Here is a 20421-nt window from a genome sequence, read left to right as displayed (position 1 = left end):
ATGCCATATAACCTAGGCGTGTAGTAGGATATACCATCTAGGTTTGTCTAAGTACATTCAATGATGAAATCGCCTAATAATGCATTTCTCAGACCATATCTCTATCACTACAAAATGCATGACCGTACATTGTTGACCTTTGTTCTTTTACTTACTGTTGACGAATGTAAGCTACACTGCAATGTATTCGGATTTTGTGCATTTTAAAAAAGAAAACCACCTTATATAAATGTGGGGCTTTGTTTATTCTAAAAGAATTTGGTAACAATGATTTACACTTGGTCCAGCCATATGAAACTACACAAGATTTGATAAGGGAGTCTTTGTCAGTTTTGATCAAAACTGTCATGTGGACAGAAATAAGGTAGGCTGAGATGAGAAGGAATTGTGACCTAGGTTTGGAAGAGGACTTTGGGTTCATGTCTTTATTGTTTCAGGAAATGCAGAACTGATTGCCCCTCTGTTCCTTCCCACCTCTCTTCACCAGTTTCCTAATGTTTTCAAAGCCTTGGAAGCAAGTGAAATTTAGAAAGTCTCAGCTACAAAATTCAGTTCCTTGCTTTCAGAGTTAAGGGTCTTACAGTGGACAAGCAGCAGCATGGGTTTTCCCTCGGCCCTGGCATATTAAGTATTTTCAAGGAGACATGGTAGAAGAGATTATGTTAGGATTTGGCAGGGACAGAAAAGACTATTTTAAAAAAAGGGAAACTCCAAGCATTGTCATGTCTTACAACTTTATGTTGTCTCAATAGAAAGTAGAGACAAACTGGCATGCTTACCTACTCTATAGAATTAAAGACCACATTAAATAATATTTTCCTCAACTATAAAATGAAAGGGACAGTCCAGAGTATAGTTTTGCAAAATGTGTTCCTGAAAATATAAAGAGACACTATGGGGACAGGGAGGTTCAGCAGTTAAATAACTTTAGGATGTATTATACAATATATTCTTGCTCATCTCAGTGATACACAACACCTTAGCATATTAAAGGCTCTGAGAAATCGTCATGCAATAAAACTCAATTTTGTTTAATCCATAAGTTGCTCAAGCTTAACTACAGAATTCTGCCTCTACCCCCCAGCACAACTAAGGGTCTAGAGACAAAACTTTGGGAAATGGACTAAACTATCTTTAACATGCCCTCCTAGGTTTAAATTTGCATAGTTCTATGTTAGTAGTTGTTTTTTTTTTTTTTTTTTTTGAGACAGGGTCTTGCTCTGTTGCCCAGGCTGGAGTGCAGTGGCCCGATCTCAGCTCAATGCAACCGCTGCCTCCTGGGCTCAAGCAATCCTCCCACCTCAGCCTCCTGGCTAGCTGGGAATACAGGAGTGCCAGGCCAACTTTATGTATTTTTTTGTTGAGACAAGGTTTCACCATATTGCCCAAGCTGGTCTCAACCTCCTGGGCTCAGTGGTCCAACCCATCTCAGCCTCCCAAAGTGCTGGGATTACAGAAATGAGCCACCACGTCCAGCTAGAGTATTTTTTTTTAACATAAAAAACTAAAACTAAATAAATATAAAATGTTTTTATATCTTCTAATTTGCTACCTTCCAACAGTTTTATTAGGTGGTGGTGCAGTCCTACAATTGAAAAATCCACAAACCTCAAAGGAAAATGGAAAAAATTACAATCATTAACAAAGAGAGTAAACTCAAAGTATAGAAATTGTGATTTTTATTGCATAAACTCACCATATGAATCCAAAACAGGTTTGAGATCTTTGTATAGAGTAATAACATTGACAGTTTCACGTACAGTTAGGTCTCTGTATTTGTACTGAAAAGCAAAATCGCGTAAGAATTTAGTTTAAAACCAATACATGTATTTTAGAGCGGATGAATTTTCTTAAAATCTTTTTCACTAATCATTAGCATTAATGAAAGCCTGAAAGAACCTAAAAACCCCACAATCCTATTATCACACTAAAATAATCACTATTTCCTTAACATCAGAAAATATCTATAGTCTCAAGTCATGTTTTTTATGTTTTCAGTTTGAATCAGGATCCTAATAAAGTCCACACATTGCATTTGCTAAAATGTCTCAAGTCCCTTTTAATCTATATTCTTTAACTATACCATATAATTCACACATTTAAAAAGTATAGTTCAATGGTTTTTAATACATTCGGAGTTGTATAACCACCACTGTAATCAACTTCAGAACATTTTCACCATCCCTAAAAAGAAATGCATACCCTTTAGCAATCACCCCCCATTCTACTTGCCCCCAGCCTTCATCCTAGACAACCACAAATTTGTCTCTATAGATTTGCTTATTCATACAATGTGATCTTTCACGACTAAATTCTTTCACTTAGCATGTTTTCAAGATTATCCTTGTTGTAGCATTTATCTGTACTTCATTCCTTTCATTTATTTTGGAGACAGGGTCTCGCTCTGTAGCCCAGGAAGAAGTAAAGTGGCACAATCACAGCTCACTGCAACCTAAAACTCCAGGCTCAGTGATCCTCCTGCCTCAGCCTCCCAAGTACACAGAACTACAGGTATGTGCCATCATGCCCAGCTAATTTATTTTTATTTTTGTAAAGACAGGGTCTTGCTATATTGCCCAGGCTGGTCTCCAACTCCTGGCCTCAAGCAATCCTCTCGCCTCAGGCTCCCCAAGTGTTGGGATTTACAGGCAAGTATGGCCCACTTCTTACCGCACATTTTATTTATCTACTGTTCAGCTGAAAAATACTTAACTGATGGGCACATCTCTATTTTTGCTCCTTAGAATTTATTTGTTAAAGACATTTGTTCATTTGTCTTATAGAGGCTCTCATGGTTTGGAATGTGTTAATTGTATACCTTTAGTATAGTTTCATAGATACATGTTTCTGTGAGTTAGTTGGATCTACAGGTTATTATCCTCACGATTACAAAATTTCCAGCCGGGCATGGTGGCTCATGCTTGTAATCTCAGCACTTTGGGAGGCTGAGGCGGGCGGATCACGAGGTCAGGAGTTCGAGACCAGCCTGACCAACACAGTGAAACCCCATCTCTACTAAAAACACAAAAACTAGCTGGGCATGGTGGCGCGCGTCTGTAATCCCATCTACTCAGGAAGCTGAGGCAGAAGAATTGCTTGAACCCGGGAGGCAGAGGTTGCAGTGAGCCGAGATCACGCCATCGAACTCCAGCCTGGGCGACAGAGCTAGACTCAGTCTCAAAAAAAAAAAAAAAAAATTTTTCCTTTTATATTTTTTTCCTCTTCTTTCTCTGATAAGATCACTTCATAGAGGATAATGTTTTTCATCATGGAGCACAACATATCTGAGTATCTCTGTGATGTTAGCGACCATGCTCAATGTCTAGAGACCTGGTCTCTTCAAATCCACTCCAATTAGGCTTCTATACTCCGTACTTCACTGAAATTGTTCAGTAAGGTCACCAATAACTGCCACATGATATGTAATGACCAACACTATCTTTGTCTTACTTCATCTCTCAGCAATATTTGACCAAGCTGATTCAGCAATATTTGACCAAGCTGATTCCTTCCTTTCCCCCGTTTTTTTTTTGAGATAGGGTCTCACTCTGTCGCCCAGGCTAGAGTGCAGTGGTACGATCATGGCTCACTTCAGCCTCAACCTCCTGGGCTCAAGTGATACTCCCACCACAGCCTCCCAAGTAGCTGGGACTACAGGCATGCACCATCACACCTGGATAATTTTTAAATTTTTCACAGAGATGGGATCTCACTGTGCTGCCCAGGCTGGTCTCAAATTCCTGGGCTCAAGTGATCCTCTCACCTCAGCCTTCCAAAGTGTTTGTATTACAGGTATGAACCACTGCACCTGGCCCGTTCCTTTTTTTTTGAGACAGGGTCTGGCTCTGTCACCCAGGCTAGAGTGCAGTGGTATGATCTCAGTTCACTGCAACCTCCACCTCCCGGGGTCAAGTGATCCTCCCACCTCAGCCTCCCAAGTAGCTGGGACTACAGGTATGCACCACGATGTCTAGCTAATTTTTGCATATTTTTGATGGAGCTGGATTTCACCATGTTGCCCAGGCTAGTCTTGAACTTCTAGGCTCAAGCAATCTTTCCACCTCAGCCTCCCAAAGTGTTGGGATTAGAGGCACGAGCCATCATGGCCAGCCCCTTTTCTCTTAAAATATGTTCTTCATTTGATTTCCAGGACATCAACTGTTCTCCTGAACTCTGTGCCTTCTCAGTTTCTTTGCTGGCTTGTTCTCTTAACCTAACCAATTATTATTGAGTGCAGGCTAAGTCCTTGGTCTTCTTCTCTATCTAAACTCATTCCTTTGATCTCCCTCATGGCTGAAAATATAATTTATATGTTGAAAACCCTCAAATTAAAATTTTCCAATCTTAACCTTTTTTCTGAACTCCAGAAAACATATATACAATTACTAATTTGACATTTCCCCTTGGATATCTAATGAATGTCAAATTGAACATGACCAAAACTGAACTCCTTATCTTCCCCCCATATTTACTTCTCCAATGTCTTCCATATGTGTATACATACATATCCTTCCAGGTGCTCAGGCCAAAAACCTTGACGTTATCCTTGATGCCCTCTCTTTTCTTCACATCCACAGCCAATCTGTCAAAATATCCTGTTAGCTTTGCCTTCAGCATACATCCGGTATCTCCACAGCTACAGTCCTGGTCTAAGCCACCAACACCTCTCACCTAGATTACTGCAACAGCCTCTTTATGGTGTCTCTGCCTCCATCGTTAACCCACTACAGTCTAGTCTCAACATAGCAGCTAGAGTAATATTGCTAACAGCTGAAACAGAGCAATGGCTTTTCATCATACTCCAAGTAAACGCCAAGGTCCTTATGATGGCCTGCAAGGTCCTCCAAACCTCTCATACCATTGATGATCCATACCATGGATCTGTCTAGATCCATACCACCACTTCCTCCCTTGCTCACTTCAGTCCAGCCACCATACCCTCCTTTGTTGTTCCTCTATCATGCATGACAAACTTCTGTCTATGAGCCTTTGCATTTGTTTCTCCTTCTTTCTGAAATGTTCCTACCCCAGATTGTTCCAGGTTTGTTTTTCTCCTGAGACAGGATCTCGCTCTGTCACCCAAGCTGGAGTACAGTGGTGTGATCACAGCTCACTGCAACCTCAAACTCCTGGGCTCAAGTGATCCTCCCATTTCAGCCTCCCAAGTAGCTGGGATTAGAGGTATGCACCACGACTGGTTAATTTTTTTATATTTTTAGTAGAGAAGAGACAAGGTCATGCTATGTTGCACAGGCTGGTCTGGAACTCCTGGCCTCAATGCGATCCTCTAGCTTCGGCCTCCCAAAATGCTTGGATTTCAGGTGTGAGCCCCATGCCAACCACATAGTTTCTTTACCTCTCTCAGGTGAGCTCAAATATATTTTTTCAGAAAGACCTCTCTTTACTATCAGATACAAAACTGTAACTCATCCCATTTCCACACCCTAGCACTCCCCATTTCCCTTTCCTGCTTTATTTTCTCTAAAAGCACTTATCACTTTCCAACATACTACTTGATGCATTTACTGAGTTATTTATTGTCTTCTATAAAAATTTAAATTCCAGAAGCAGAGTTTTTTTCTGTCTGATTGTTCACTGTTGCATCCCTAGAGCCTAAAACAGTGTGAGGGACGTATCAATCTTTATTTTATTATTTTTATTTATTTATTTGTTTTTGAGATGGAATCTTGCTCTGTCACCCAGGCTGGAGTGCAGTAGCGTGATCTCAGCTCACTGCAACCTCCACCTCCCAGGTTCAGGCAATTCTCCTTCCTCAGCCTCCTGAGTAGCTGGGATTACAAGCACGCACCACCATGTCTGGCTAATTTTGTATTTTTAGTAGAAACAGGGTTTCACCATGTTGGCCAGTCTGGTCTCGAACTCCTGACCTCAAGTGATCTGCCCACCTCAGCCTCCCAAAGTGCTGGGATTACAGGCATGAGCCACCGCACTTGGCCAATTTTGTTATTGTTTAAATTTTTTTTCATTTTTTACTTTTTGAGATAGGTTCTCATTCTGTCATAGCTCACTGTAACCTTGAATTCCTGGGCTTAAGTAATCCTCCTGCTTCTGCTTCCCAAGTAGCTAGGACTACAGGTGCATGCCACCAAGTCTGGCTGATTTTTAAATTTTTTGTAGAGACAGGGTCTAGCTATGTTGCCCAGGCTGATCTTGAACTCCTGGCCCCAAGTGATCCTCCCATCTCTACCTCCCAAAGTACTGGGATTACAGGCATGAACCATCACACCAGGCCCACAGTTTTCTTCTACTCATTTAGCAGTGACTGCGCCTCTAGAAATGCTGTAAATAAACTATGTAAAAATATAAGTGGTTGTATGCATGAAACATCTAAAGTGGAAAGTTGTTTCTTTAAAGCAAGAAGGACTAATCTGGTATAAATATACCTCTGTTAATTGCAAAAATGATAACAGAGAAGGGTGTTAAAAGTTATGTTGAAATTGGGAGCTAAGATAATGCTCAAGGGGAAAAAAGATCTTTTATAATATACATACAAAACATAAGGCAGATGGCCAGAGTACCATGATGGGTGTGGAGAGCCTACAATCAGATAAAGAGAAAACAATAATGACCTTCACCCTAGCCATAAGTGCAGGGTCCTGGCTAACAATTCTTACATCAGACCACACCAGCTGAAAGAAAAACATTTCAAGCCCTTCTTTAGGAGGAAGGAGCCCCACAACTGCTTCTATTACTCTACTTGCTATTCTTACCTAAAATTCATAGGTTAGACAGAACAGATGCTGATGCTCAGAATCGTCATAATCACATACAGGAGTCTCAATTTTCCAGATACTGAGCCAAGGACCAAAAGACAGGTAGAATGCCCTCTCCTACCTCTTCTCTATCTGTTTTTGTTTCTAGAGTAATCACAGGTTGGCTGCAGGGGGAGGCAGGCAGAGGTATAAAATATCTTCTGAACATGCCTTGCCTTTGTCTTTGATGGCAGGTTTCTCTAGAGGACGCTTAGGAAACTTAATTAGGGTATAAAAAATAAGCTAATATTTGAATATTCTTGCTCTTTATATGAATATACACATACATTACGGAATAAATTTTTTTTTTTTTTTTTTTTTTTTGAGATAAAGTCTGGCTCTGTCGCCCGGGCTAGAGTGCAGTGGCCGGATCTCAGCTCACTGCAAGCTCCGCCTCCCGGGTTTATGCCATTCTCCTGCCTCAGCCTCCCGAGTAGCTGGGACTACAGGCGCCCACCACCTCGCCCGGCTAGTTTTTCGTATTTTTTAGTAAAGACGGGGTTTCACCGTGCTAGCCAGGATGGTCTCGATCTCCTGATCTTGTGATCCGCCCGTCTCGGCCTCCCAAAGTGCTGGGATTACAGGCTTGAGCCACCGCGCCCGGCCTAAATTTTTTTTTTTTTTGAGACGGAGTCTTGCTCAGCCACCCAGGCTGGGGTGCAGTGGCTCCATCTCGGCTCACTGCAACCACCGTCTCCCGGGTTCAAGCGATTCTCCCGTCTCAGCCTCCCAAGCAGCTGGGATTACAGGCACCCGCCATCATGCCCGGCTAATTTTTGTATTTTAGAAGAGACGGGGTTTCACCATGTTGATCAGGCCGGTCTTGAACTCCTGACCTCAGGTGATCCACCTGCCTTGGCCTCCCAAAGTGCTAGGATTACAGGTGTGAGCCACTGCGCCCGGCCCAAGGAATAAATCTTAATGACTATGCTATCAATTTAAAGATCAAAAATGTCATGGAGGCCAGGCGTGGTGGCTCACGCCTGTTATCCCAGCACTTTGGGAAGCCAAAGCAGAGGGAATACTGAGGTCTGGAGTTGAAGATCAGCCTGGCCAACATGGTGAAACCCCGACTTTACTAAAAATACAACAATCAGCTGTGTGAAGTGGTGGGCGCCTGTAATCCCAGCTACTTGGGAGGCGAAGGCAGGAGAATTGCTTGAACCTGGAAGGCGGAGATTGCAGTGAGCCAAGATCGCGGCACTGCACTCCAGCCTGGGTGACAGAGCAAGACACTCAAAAAAAAAAAAAGTAATGGAACAGATACTCTTCAGCTACATACTATGTAAAACAATATACCGTTTTTTCAAAAAGTGATATATAAAAGTTACAACATGGATCTTTACCTGGGTCACAATCTTCTATGGCTTCCCACACGTCCTCTGTAACTAAGGATAACTAGTTTGTCAAAACAAAACCAATAAGCCTAAAATACATGATTACACAACTAAGGTATGCTTTATTTTGAAAACTGTCACTTTCTCTTTAGAGGTTACTTGGTCTTCAATCAAGGACTATGGGGGCGATTTAACTGGAAAAAGTCCGTTTTTAAAAATGTTTTATACATAATAGTGTGTTTTATTAAAAACTGAAACCACTTAAACCACTGATTGCTACCATTCTTGCTTTGACAAAACTATCCGAAGCTAACACGTTGAACTGGTCAAGACTCAACTCTCAATCATTTTACATAGTTTTGGAAAATTACAACAAAACATAACAAAAGCCATTCCACTCTGGTGTGAGGTGCCACGTTTGAAGTAATTATATAAATAAATCATGGCTTTAAAATACAAAATGCTTAACTGCTTTTTTAAAAATTGAAAAAAAAAAAAAATAACTAGCCTTGAGCCGTGAAGATCATAGATTAAGCTCAAAGCAAATAAATACGCATTATAAGCAGCATACACTTAAGAGTAGTTACTCTTAGCAAATCCCTGAAACGGTAATGGTATTTCAGTAAGGGACTGGTATTTTGGCTTCTCTGGACTTTTCTGGAGAATACAAAACTGAAAAGGCCACAATCTCTGCAGGTCGGCAAAAGAAAGGCTTAGACTGGAGGATCCCTGGATTGGGACAGGAATAGAGGATTGCCTCAGATCTAGAACTAAATATGATTCCGTCTTTGTGTTTATAGAAACTAAGACGAAAAACCACACTGCCCCACAGACAGCTCCAAACTCTGTGGAAGAGAGAACGGCGGGTGGGCGGCAGGTGTCAGGCAGTTTCCACTCCACGTCTCTGTCGACTGTCGCCGCCCCCCACCCTCCCAGCTCCCGTACGGGGATTCCCGCACCAGGCGACAGGCGCCTCGGGGCGGGGGTCTGAGAAGGTGGCTAAGAGCTGTACTGGGGCTTCCGGCCCGTCTGGGAAGCTTGTTTGGCTGGGCCGGGACGGACTCGGCAGGGCGCGGAAGGGAGCGGTGGGCGCGCGCTGGTGGGCGAGCGCGTCGCAGCCTCACCTTGGACACCATTTTCTTGAGCTGGCTCTCCGACACCGCCATGACGGCCCACTGGCGACTCCCTTTCCCGCAGGCAGAAAGTCAGCCGCTGCTGGGCTGCCCCAGGCCGTCCCACACAATCGCACACCCCCGACCCGGCCTCAACAACAGGAAGTCGGAACCAAAGCACCACTTCCGTTTCCACTACGTCACTTCCGGGCCGCCATCCTGCGGGCAAGGGTGGACTCCGTGTGGGATTGAAAGAGACTTGGCGGGGTGGGTTCCAACCAACCCTACCCTCGAGTGCCGGATTCAGCAGGACGAATCAGGTCCCAAAGATGTGGGCAAGACTGTTCCGAGGGTCGAAACTCTGGTTCAGGATAAGATTGGCAGGTATTTCACAGAGTCGACTTGAGGAAGCTAGTGCCGGAAAGGGAAGAAGTACCAAGGGCTTGCCAATGAGCCTTAATGACTGATTCATCCAGTGGGAGGGCACTGCACTGGCAGTCAGAGTGTTGTGTCACTGACTTGCCCTTGTGATAATGGTAAGCTAGTGCATTTCTAGCTCAGGCATACGTTTCTCCCGACTGTAAAGTGATACACTTGCATTAGATGATGCCCAGTGTTCCTCTAATTAGTGATTTATTTTTAAGCTTTAAAGACCTTCATACTACGTTGGCAAGGGTAAAATGTAGAGCCTTTGTTTCACGAGAAGCCAGATAGTAATTTCTTCTCCAGGAAACCATTCCTAAAGTCAGCTTTCTCCTGTACCCAGACATAAATGATAATAGAGGCCGTATTTTACCTGGTGCTGTATTTTTGTACCTGTCACTGTCAAAATCCAAGCCCTTGAAGGCAGGCTTACTTCAGATCTTCATTGCCTTGCACAGTGCAAGGGTAGGTACTTCCATCTTAATTGAATTTTTACTTCCCATAAAAATTCTTCATGGTGACTTATATTAGTCATCATTACACATCACCGTCAGTTTTGTAACCACAGTGTCATTCAAGGTATTGTACAATTTTGAGTTTGATGATGAGATGTGTGACAGTTTCAATTATTTTAGTACAGCCCTAATGAGAACAAGGCTGTGGTATTGATTCCCTTCAAAGTTGGCATCTAAATGAAGGTCACATTCACAAGGAGGGCATAACTGAAAGCATGTAGAAGCATCATTATAAACAGTTGTTAACACACACAAATATAGACTATTCCAATAAGTATTGTTTTTCTTTTCTTTTCTTTTTTTTTTGAGACAGTCTCACTCCATCGCCCAGGCTGGAGTGCAGTAGCACCATCTCGGCTCACTGCAACCTCCGCCTGTTTTCCAGCTCCTTAGTTAAGCATACAGCTCCAGTCACACCAAACTAGAGGTCAGTCTGTCCTTCCATTTTACTTGCTGTTTTATGTCTTTTAAAAGCAATGGGGTTTTCAAACTGTTCTTAAAGCCATGGCTTAACCAGGAGTCCCTTTAATTAGAGCAACTGTACCTTTATGAATTGGAGGAATGCCAGGTAGTATTATTTATATAGTTTATAAATAAATATAAATTTATATTAAAATAAATTTTGTGTGTGTGTGTGTGTGTGTATATATATATATATATATATATATATATATTTTTTTTTTTTGAGACGGAGTTTTGCTCTTTCTGTCCAAGCTGGAGTGCAATAGTGTGATCTCGGCTCACTGCAACCTCTGCCTCCCAGGTTCAAGTGATTCTCCTGCCTCAGCGTCCTGAGTAGCTGGGATTACAGGTGCCCACCACCACACCCAGCTAATTTTTTATATTTTTAGTAGAGACAGGATTTCACTATGTTGGCCAGGCTGGTCTTGAACTCTGGACCTAAGGTGATCCACCCACCTCAGCTTGCCAAAATGTTGGGATTACAGGCCTGAGCCATTGCGCCTAGCCTATTTATATATTTTTTGAGACACGGCCTTGTTCTGTTGCCCAGGTTGTAGTGCAGTGGTGTGAACATGGCCCACTGCAGCCTCGACCTCCCTGGCTCAAGTGATCCTCCTGCCTCAGCCTCCCTTGTATATGGGACCACATGCGTGTGCCACCATGCCCAGCTAATTTTCTAATTTTTTGTAAAAATGAGGTCTCAATTTGTTGCCCAGGTTGGCCTCAGAACTCCTGGGCTCAGGTGATCCTCCCACCTTAGCCTCCCAAAGTGCTAGGATTACAGGTGTGAGCCACTGTGGCCAGCAATATATTGTTTAAAAAGCTTTCTTGCTGCATGTTCACTATCAGTCTTTTGCAATCTTTCAGGGTCAACACTACCTCAATATACAGTGTTAACTTCTTATCTATTTCATTGGAACCATGAAGGATTGAATGTGTGTGGGGAAAAAGTGTTTGTGGTTTTAGAAATATGCAAAATCAGTTAATTTTTTGATGTGAAGGTAACAGTAGTTGAAATGCTTTTGAAAGTTGCTTGCCATTTCAACACTAAATATGAGTTTTTTTCCACTCATTAGGCATTTTGATTTCTGTCCTCACATATATTAGTGGAGAATTTTAAATCCCCCGATTATCACAGATGAAAACACAAGCTGATGGTGCACCTGCAGTCCCAGCTACTCCATTGGCTGAGGCAGGAGGATTACTTGAGCCGAAGAGTTTGAGTCCAGCCTGAGCAATATAGTGAGAACCTGGCTCAAAAACAAAAAGATTTAAAAAGTTTTCTTGCTAAAAATAATTTTTAAAAGTTTGAAAACAATTGATAAAATCTAGTCTCTTCATTTTACACAAAATAACTAAATATCCTGGGTGCTGTGTGAATTGTATGAAAAAATTTTCTTAATCTGAATGTTTCCTTTCACTTAATAAATGAAGGATCATCTGGTGATTTTGAAATCAGTTTATTTTGTTCATTATTCTTAATATTTAAGGAAAACAATGGAAAATGGAAAAAAATTTGTCTTCTGCTACATCAAAAAAGCATTTTAATCCAAACCCCACTAAAAATTGTAACAAGCTCTGCATGATTTTGTAAAAATAAAAACATGAAAGTTAACAAGCATTGAGAATGTCAAATTATCACAAAATCATAGGGAGGTGGTGGTGGTGATATTGCTTCTTGACTTACACTGGGATTTACAACATGATTACTAATATACTTAACACTCAAAGAAATATCTGATACAGAGAATTACTCCTTCATTGTGGCCTTCCAGAGGGCAAAGACTATTATTCATCTTCGAATAGTCAAATTCTAACACAGTATGTGGAATAACAGTAGGTGTTAAATAAACATTTGTTGTATTGACATGTTCCTTTTATAATTAATGAGTTATTGGTAATTTATTATACAATATTTTCTGGTTATTGTTCAAAAGCATATTACATATTATCTAACTTTAGATATCAAATATTAGAAAAGGCTAGTTTTAAAAACAATAGTTCTTTCAGTTTTACTTTCCTATTTCATAAAAAAGGACAGTAATAATACATTGTTAGGGTAACATGAACTAATTCGCGTGCATATTGAAATTACATAGACCTAAATGCTTTTCTCTTCAAATGTCCAAGGTTTTTATCCAGTTAACTCTGGTGGGAATCTTTCCAAGCATATTAAATACTTTTCTGCTTTCCTAAACATGGGTTACTGAATATAATTTCACCTTTTCTTTATGACTAAAGTTCATCATTATAAGCATTCCTTATTACACTAAAACAGTGTTAGTTTGCCTATTTCCTCTTTACCTAGGATGTGTCTGCCCTTATAAACCCTCCTATCTCCGTCTAGATTAACCTATTATATGCTTGATTTATTTTTATTTTTATTTTTTTAGAGACAGGGTCTCACTGTGTTGCCTAGAGTGCAGTGGCATGATCATAGCTCATTGTAATCTTGAACTTCTGGGCTCAAGCAATCTTCCTGCCTCAGCCTCCTGAGTAGCTGGAACTACAGGTGCACAGCACCAAACCTGGCAAATTTTTAAACTTTTTATTTTTTTTGAGATGGAGTCTCGCTCTGTCGCCCAGGCTGGAGTGCAGTGGTGTGATCTCCACTCACTGCAAGCTCCGCCTCCTGGGTTCATGCCATCCTCCTGCCTCAGCCTCCCAAGTAGCTGGGACTACAGGCGCCTGCCACCACGACCAGCTAATTTTTTTTATTTTTAGTAGAGACAGGCTCGTTAGCCAGGATGATCTCGATCTCCTGACCTCGTGATCTGCCTGCCTCGGGCTCCCAAAGTGCTAGGATTACAGGCATGAGTCACCACGCCCAGCCCATGTTTGTTTTCTATAAAAGCATGCCCTTACATGAGAATGAAAGTAATCCTTTCATGGTGTATAGGACCCCAACTTTAGGGTCTTTTGATAACTATTTTGGCTGTTAAGCCTTTTCCCCCTTTTAGTGCTTAGAAAAAATAGAGGTTGTATGGATAAGTGCCCCTTAATCGCCAAGACTTCTTGAGGCCTAAACCTCAATTTCCTTTTATAAAATGATGATGGTAATAGTCCCTACCTCTGTGGGCTGTTGTGAGGATTCAGTAAAATAATAAAGTGCTTATCATGCTGCCTGGTATATATGAAGTGTTAATGTTAACCGTTACTATCAGTTGTAATGTCACAGTAATAATAAGCTATCTTTCACATAAGAAAATATTGCTGTTGATCTATCACCAAAGAGTGTGCTCTGAACTGTATGATCAGGAGAGGTTAAAGGATTTGCTCAGAACAAATAATGGGGAGAGTCCGTTCGACCTCTCCCTATTATGACCAATGTTTTTAATGAAAATCTCATAGTTTGGCTCTAAAGTAAGCTGCTTGGCTTTCATTCATAATCTGTTTCCACTAAAAATATACATTTGTCTATGGTTCTACTAATATCACAATTAGTTTATGAGATGTTGGAGATCTTATATACTCCAGGAAGAAGTTATAGAAAATTTCATGAAGTCCCACTGGAAATTAAATTAAACTTTTAATGCATATCATTTTAAAAATTCACTTTCCATTTTCTGTTTTAAAGTGCATGTAAAATTCTTTTCCATTTTTTGGTAGCTAATTAATTTGAAGAAGGGAAATATAATGCTTTACTAGTACTACCAACAGGATTTTACACAAGAAACATTAGTAACTTAAGCTGTGGATCCTGTGAATGTACAATTGATACAGATTTTGTAAATCCATACTGGGCCTTGAACTTATGTTTATTATAAAAGTCAAAGGGTAATTTTCTTTTAAAGATGTATTACTTATAAAATATTCCCAAAGTGTGAACTGTGCTTTTAGTTTAGGATATATGATTTAAATTGATGCATACTTCAGATGAATGTTTACCCCTGCTGTAGATTTAAAGAACAGCATAGATATCTCAAGAACCCCAAATAAAATTAATTTTTCCCCTCCTTATGTAACTTCTTAAGGATTTAAATCACAGAGCTAATCAAGAAACCCTCTACTTTAACCAAGCAGTTTGTAAGGATAAATAGCAGGATACAGAAATTCTCAAACCTATATATATTGGTAAAATTAAATGACTTTTCCCTTTAGGTAGAAGTCCAGCCTCTTAAATTGCATTTGAGAATCAAAGTTTTAACTGTAGTTGGAGACCATGGATTGAGGATGCACTGCTTTGGAGTTTCTCAGAAACTGTATCTTCTTTCAGTGTGGTTTTGATGACTTCAGATACTCCACTGATTCCAAGGATGCAAGGCAAACTTAAAAAGACTTCACTATCTATATCATAATATCCCTGAAATGAGAAAAATAAGGGTTTTAATAGAACTAAATCACTGCAAAGAAGTTAATACAAAAATGCATACTTTCTTGCTTTCTTAGTTCTAAGACAAAGTGATACAAGTTGGACTCAAAAAGGTTTTTTTGTTCATTTACTTATTTTTATTTTATTTTTAGAAGTCCAGACCTCACAATCATTCATTGATTTTATAAACTTATCATTTCAGAAAATTTTTGAGAGATGGAAGCAACTTGGTCAGACACCCACTTTGTAGAGAAGTAAGCTAGCCCCCTGCAATATGGGTAGCAGGTTGGGGGCTAAGAAAAAAAATAGTTAAGAATGGATTTCCTGGGGAGGGCCATGGGATGGTCTCTGGGCACAGTCAAATGACAATAACGTCTTAAAAAAAAAAACGCTGGTACCATAATGGTATGTATTTGTGGGGTACATGTGATATTTCAGTATATGCATACAATGTGTAATGATCAAATCAGGGTAATTGGGCTATCCATCACCTCAAACATTTATCATTTATTTGTGTGGAAAACACTCCAAATGGTCTCTTCTGGCTATTTTGTTTTTCTTTTCTTTCTTTCTTTCTTTTTTTTTTTTTTTTTGTTGAGATGAGGTCTCTCTATATTGCCCAAGCTGGTCTTGAACTCCTAAGCTCAAGTGATCCTCCCACCTCGGCCTCCCAAAGTACTGGGATTACAGGCATGAGCCACCACACCCACCCTCTTCTAGGTGTTTTGAAATGTACAATAAATTATTAATAATCACACTCACCCTACTGTGCTGTTGAACACTAGAATTTAGTGTTCAATTCAACCTGTGTCACCCAGGCTGGAGTTGCAGTGGTGTGATCTTGGCTCACTGCAACCTCTGCCTCCTGCCTCAGCCTCCCAAGTAGCTGGGATTACAGGCACCTGCCATTATGCCCAACTAATTTTTATATTTTTAGTAGAGAGGGGTTTCACCATGTTAGCCAGGCTGGTCTCAAACTCTTAACCTCAAGCGATCCGCCCGCCTTGCCTCCCAAAGTGCTGGGATTACAGGCATAAGCCACCGCACCCAGTCAAGATTTTATTTTTGGAGACAGGGATTCGCTGTGTTGTCTATGCTGGAGTCCAGTGACATGGCTCACTGCAGCCTCAACCTCCCAGGCTCAAGAGATTCTCCCAACCCAGCCTACTGAGTGGCTGTCACATGCCTGGCAAAGTTTTGTTTTTGTTTTTGTAAAGATGGGGGTCTCACTATGTTGCCCAAGCTGGCAGACTTCTCACAGCTAAGCAGGATAGGGCTTAAACTAAACTGCTTTCTCCTGTTACTCTAAAATACTGAAGACACCTGGGGTTAGAGTATGAATAATGATTTTGCTAGTTTTGTATTAATAATATCTAAGTTTAAAATATAATGAGAGAATAAGAATAGCAATTACCTTTGCTAAAGTTGATACAGAATGCACTTTCTTCTTATTGTTTACAATACTGTCAACCATGTCAGCTACTGATAGTCCAACAGACCAGGATCTTTGACTTTTTACTCTAAGCAGTTCCATGGCTCTAGGTTACAAAAATATATGATCTCAGAAAATCCACAGAATATGCACATTTAGTTTTACATTCTGGTTAAGGTATTGATTAGATGTTTCTATGACAGAAACGAGTTATACAGCAATTGTTAGGGAAGCCTATAGATAATCTAATGTTTATTTAAACTTTTCTTAAGATGTTAGGCAGTTCAAAGAAAATACAGATGACCTAATAACATAAAAAATGTTCACTGCCATTGATATTTAACCAAATATGAATTAAAACAATAAATACCAATTTGCCTACCGATAACTGGCAAAAATTAAAAAGACTGATAATTAACTTGGAGAAACTATTAACAGGCATTCCCATAACTGCTGTTGAGAATGTAAAGTGATCTAACCTTTTAAGAAGAAGATTTGGTAACATCTGATCTAGAAATTCCTCTTCTAGGTATTTATCTTATAGCAGTATGCTCAAGAGTGCAAAGATGTACATAATAAGCATGTCTGCATATTTGGAAACAACTCATCAAAAGAGGACTGGTTAAACAAATCACTACCACGTAGTACCATGTAGCTTTTGAGAAGAATAAGGTAGATTTACATGTACAATGTACAAAAATGTCTGAGATTTATCATTAAGGAAAGAAATCAAGTTGCAGGATAGTTTGAATAACACAAATCTATATTATTATACATTTGTAGAAGCATTGAAAAACAATTTTTTCTTTTTAGAGATAGGGTCTCTATGTTGCCCAAGCTGGTCTCAAACTCCTGGGCTCAACTGACCCTCCCATTTCAGCCTCCTGAGTAGAAAAAAATTTTTTGGGCATGTGGACACTAAGTTGTCAAAAATGGTTGTCTCTGAAAAATGGAATTACCTTAGCTTTTAAATTTCTTTTAATACTTTATAGATATCTGCAGTATTTGAAATTTTATAATAAGCATACATTCTTTTGTAAATGATAAAAATATATAAACAGTTAAATTTTTTCCTTTTAAAAAGTATAAATGCAAGATTGTATAATCAGATTAGAATGAATTATACCATACACTAATCTTCTCAATAAAAAACAGAACACTTTTTCCAGTTGTTATATTCTAAAAGTCATAAGCTGATGGCTTTGAAAACTAAAAATGCCACCTCTCAGACTTCAGGAAAATGTTATTATGTGACAGTGAAACAACAAATGGCATGAATATAAATTCTGTGTAGAGTCCTGCCTATGGGGTACAGACCCTTGGAAGGCCTCTGGATAAAAGCAAAAGATAAAAGGATCTGTGTGTTACACTTTTTGTTTGCCTGAACATATAATATGGCTTATCCATTCGCATTAGACTGATTTCCAGTTCTATTTGCATGTGATTAATAGATATTCATTTTTAAGTGGTGTGGACAAATTATCTTCTACATTAAGAAAATTGTTGGCCTGGCACAGTGGCTCACATCTGTAATCCCAGTACTTTGGGAGGCCAAGGCGGGTGGATCATGCGGTCAGGAGATTGGGACCATCCTGACCAACATGGTGAAACCCTGTCTCTACTAAAATACAAAAAATTAGCTGGGTGTGGTGGTGCACACCTGTAATTCCAGCTACTTGGTTGGCTGAGGCAGGAGAATCACTTGAACCCAGGAGGCGGAGGTTACAGTGAGCCGAGATCGCGCCACTGACTCCAGCCTGGTGACAGAGCGAGGGTCAGATGTTTAGATATAGAAGCAATAAATCACTGTCTACAAATAAAGAACATGTTTTTCCCTTTAAATGTGAACTGTGTTATCTGAAAAAGCTTGCAAAGCACTCTTAAATCTACTTTCAGATAAGAAATCAAAGAATATAAAACAGTGCTCCTTTATATGTTTGTGTTTGTCCATACTAGTTTTGTTTTCAGAAGCCTGGTAAGTACATACTGTATAAATAGCTGTTAGCTATGAAGTACATGATTTTTTGTTGGATAAATGCAAATTTCCAGTCAGTGTTACCTGTTGGACAGCTGCACTTCAGAGGTATGACTCATTACTTCTTGGCCACTCCATGTGAGCACTAAAAATTAGATGAAGAATTAATTATGTTTTGCCAATGACTCTCTTTGGATTAAGATGTGATAACCGATCTTTTGCAGTCAAGGGTACCTGTGCTAATATTTATATAGAAGTTTTTTCATTTCTAGCAAGTTAGATTTTTCCACTGGATGACAATAAATGTGCTATACCACTAGCCCAAGGTGAAGAAAACTCTGAACTACAAAAAACATTATCCCCAAAGTCTACTTGCCGTCTCCTTACCTGTTCTCTCTCATCGGTAACAGTTCTGCAAGGGCCATTTTACTATCAAAGTAGAAATCTATAAGCACTTGACATTTGTTCTGCTGAGAAATGCACTGAGACTAATTTCACCAGGTTAGGAATAATCTGATCACCTATTTTGGGCTAGAATTTCCATAGCTATTACAGAGGCAAAGAATCCTCTTCCTTTTTTTTTTTTTTTTTTTTTGAGATGGAGTCTTGCTCTGTCACCCAGGCTGAAGTGCAGTGGCACGATCTTGGCTCACTGCAACCTCTGCCTCCTGGGTTCAAGCGATTCTCACACCTCAGCCTCCTGAGTAGCTGGTGCATGCCACCACACCCTGCTAATTTTTGTGTGTGTGTTTTTAGTAGAGACGGGGTTTCACCATGTTGGCCAGGCTGGTCTTGAACTCCTAGACCTCGTAATCCACCTGCCTCGGCCTCCCAAAGTGCTGGGATTATAGGAGTGAGCCACCGCATCTGGCCCCAGGGTCCTGTTTTCTAAAAGAATCTTCCAGGTTACCCATTTCCTCTCACTACATCATTTATAAAAACAATTCAAAACTTCAAAGCTGTATACACAGACTGGAAATTTCTTTACATGTTTTTTTTTCTTTTTTCTTTTTTTTTTCTGTTTGAGATGGACTCGCTCTGTTACCTAGCCTGGCGTGCAGTGGTGTGATCTTAGCTCACTGCAACCTCTGACTCCCAGTTCAAGCAATTCTGCCTCAGCCTCCTGAGTAGCTGGGACTACAGGCACCCACCACCACACCTGGCTAATTTTTGTATTTTTAGTACAGATGGGGTTTCGCCATGTTAGCGAAACATGGCAGGTCTCGAACTCCTGACCTCAGGTGATCCACCCACCTCGACCTCCCAAAGTGATAGGATTACAGGTGTGAGCCACCACGCCCGGCCAGACTAGAAATTTATATCACACTTTAATATTATTATTATTATTATTTGATACACAGTCTTACTTTGTCACCTAGGGTGGAGTGCAGTGGCACACTCTTGGCTCACTACAACCTCTGCCTCCTGGGTTCAAGCAATTCCTCTACCTCAGCCTCCCAAGCAGCTGGGATTAGAGGTGCCTGCCACCACAGCAAGCTAATTTTTGTATTTTTAGTAGAAACAGGATTTCACCATGTTGGCCAGGCTGGTCTTGAACTCTTTACCTCAGGTGATCCGCCTTGGCCTCCCAAAGTGCTGGGATTACAGGCGTGAGCCACTGAGCCCAACCGAACTTTAATATTAAATTGAAATTGCCAGTAACATTCTGAAACCTTTTCAATATTCATCTGTTTCTCATCTGTATGAAGACATTCTTTGATACAAATCTGCACATATTTGAGTAGGCAAAACAAAAATACATGTGGCTATAGAAGAATATGTTTTAAGATACAAGAATTCTAAACTACATTCAAAATTAGGCCACTTAGTCATGTGTCAGCAACAAAGGACCCCATATGTATCCAGATGCCTCCCTTCCTCAAACTGATTATAAGCTCCCAGAGTGCAGGGACCATGTATTCTTCTTTTGTGTCCTCTTGTACATTTTTTTTTTTTTTTTTTTTGGAGATGGAGTCTCACTGTTACCCAGGATGGAATGCAGTGGCACCGTCTCAGCTCACTGCAACCTCCGCCTCCGAGGTTCAGGCGATTCTCTTGCCTCAGCCTTACAAGTAACTGG

At 40.4% G+C, this 20421-nt stretch overlaps 2 protein-coding genes across 11 annotated transcripts in view; both read right to left on the bottom strand.

Moving 5' to 3' along the window:
* Window positions 1-10342, bottom strand: part of TSG101 (tumor susceptibility 101) — a 52475-nt gene extending 42133 nt beyond the window's left edge. For both annotated transcript variants that reach the window (XM_025356181.1, XM_025356180.1), the window contains exons 1-2: window positions 9235-10342; window positions 1697-1781 (exon numbers count right to left, since the gene is read on the bottom strand). In XM_025356181.1, the coding sequence (XP_025211966.1) occupies window positions 1697-1781; window positions 9235-9276 (127 nt within the window). In that variant the 5' untranslated portion in view covers window positions 9277-10342. The remainder of the gene's footprint in view (window positions 1-1696; window positions 1782-9234) is intronic.
* A 1721-nt stretch (window positions 10343-12063) lies between these two features.
* UEVLD (UEV and lactate/malate dehyrogenase domains) overlaps window positions 12064-20421 on the bottom strand; it is a 70728-nt gene continuing 62370 nt past the window's right edge. For 4 of the 9 annotated variants that reach the window (XM_025358086.1, XM_025358087.1, XM_025358093.1 and 1 more), the window contains 3 exons: window positions 18426-18486; window positions 16349-16472; window positions 12064-14925 (listed from right to left, as the gene is read on the bottom strand). In XM_025358086.1, the coding sequence (XP_025213871.1) occupies window positions 14758-14925; window positions 16349-16472; window positions 18426-18486 (353 nt within the window). In that variant the 3' untranslated portion in view covers window positions 12064-14757. Of the gene's footprint in view, window positions 14926-16348; window positions 16473-18421; window positions 18487-20421 lie in introns of those variants that run through there. The other 5 variants (XM_025358088.1, XM_025358089.1, XM_025358094.1 and 2 more) reach the window with 3 other exon arrangements.

Source organism: Theropithecus gelada, chromosome 14, assembly GCF_003255815.1.
Source record: "Theropithecus gelada isolate Dixy chromosome 14, Tgel_1.0, whole genome shotgun sequence".
NCBI classification, from domain to species: domain Eukaryota; kingdom Metazoa; phylum Chordata; class Mammalia; order Primates; family Cercopithecidae; genus Theropithecus; species Theropithecus gelada.
This window is presented reverse-complemented; position numbering and strand designations above follow the sequence as displayed.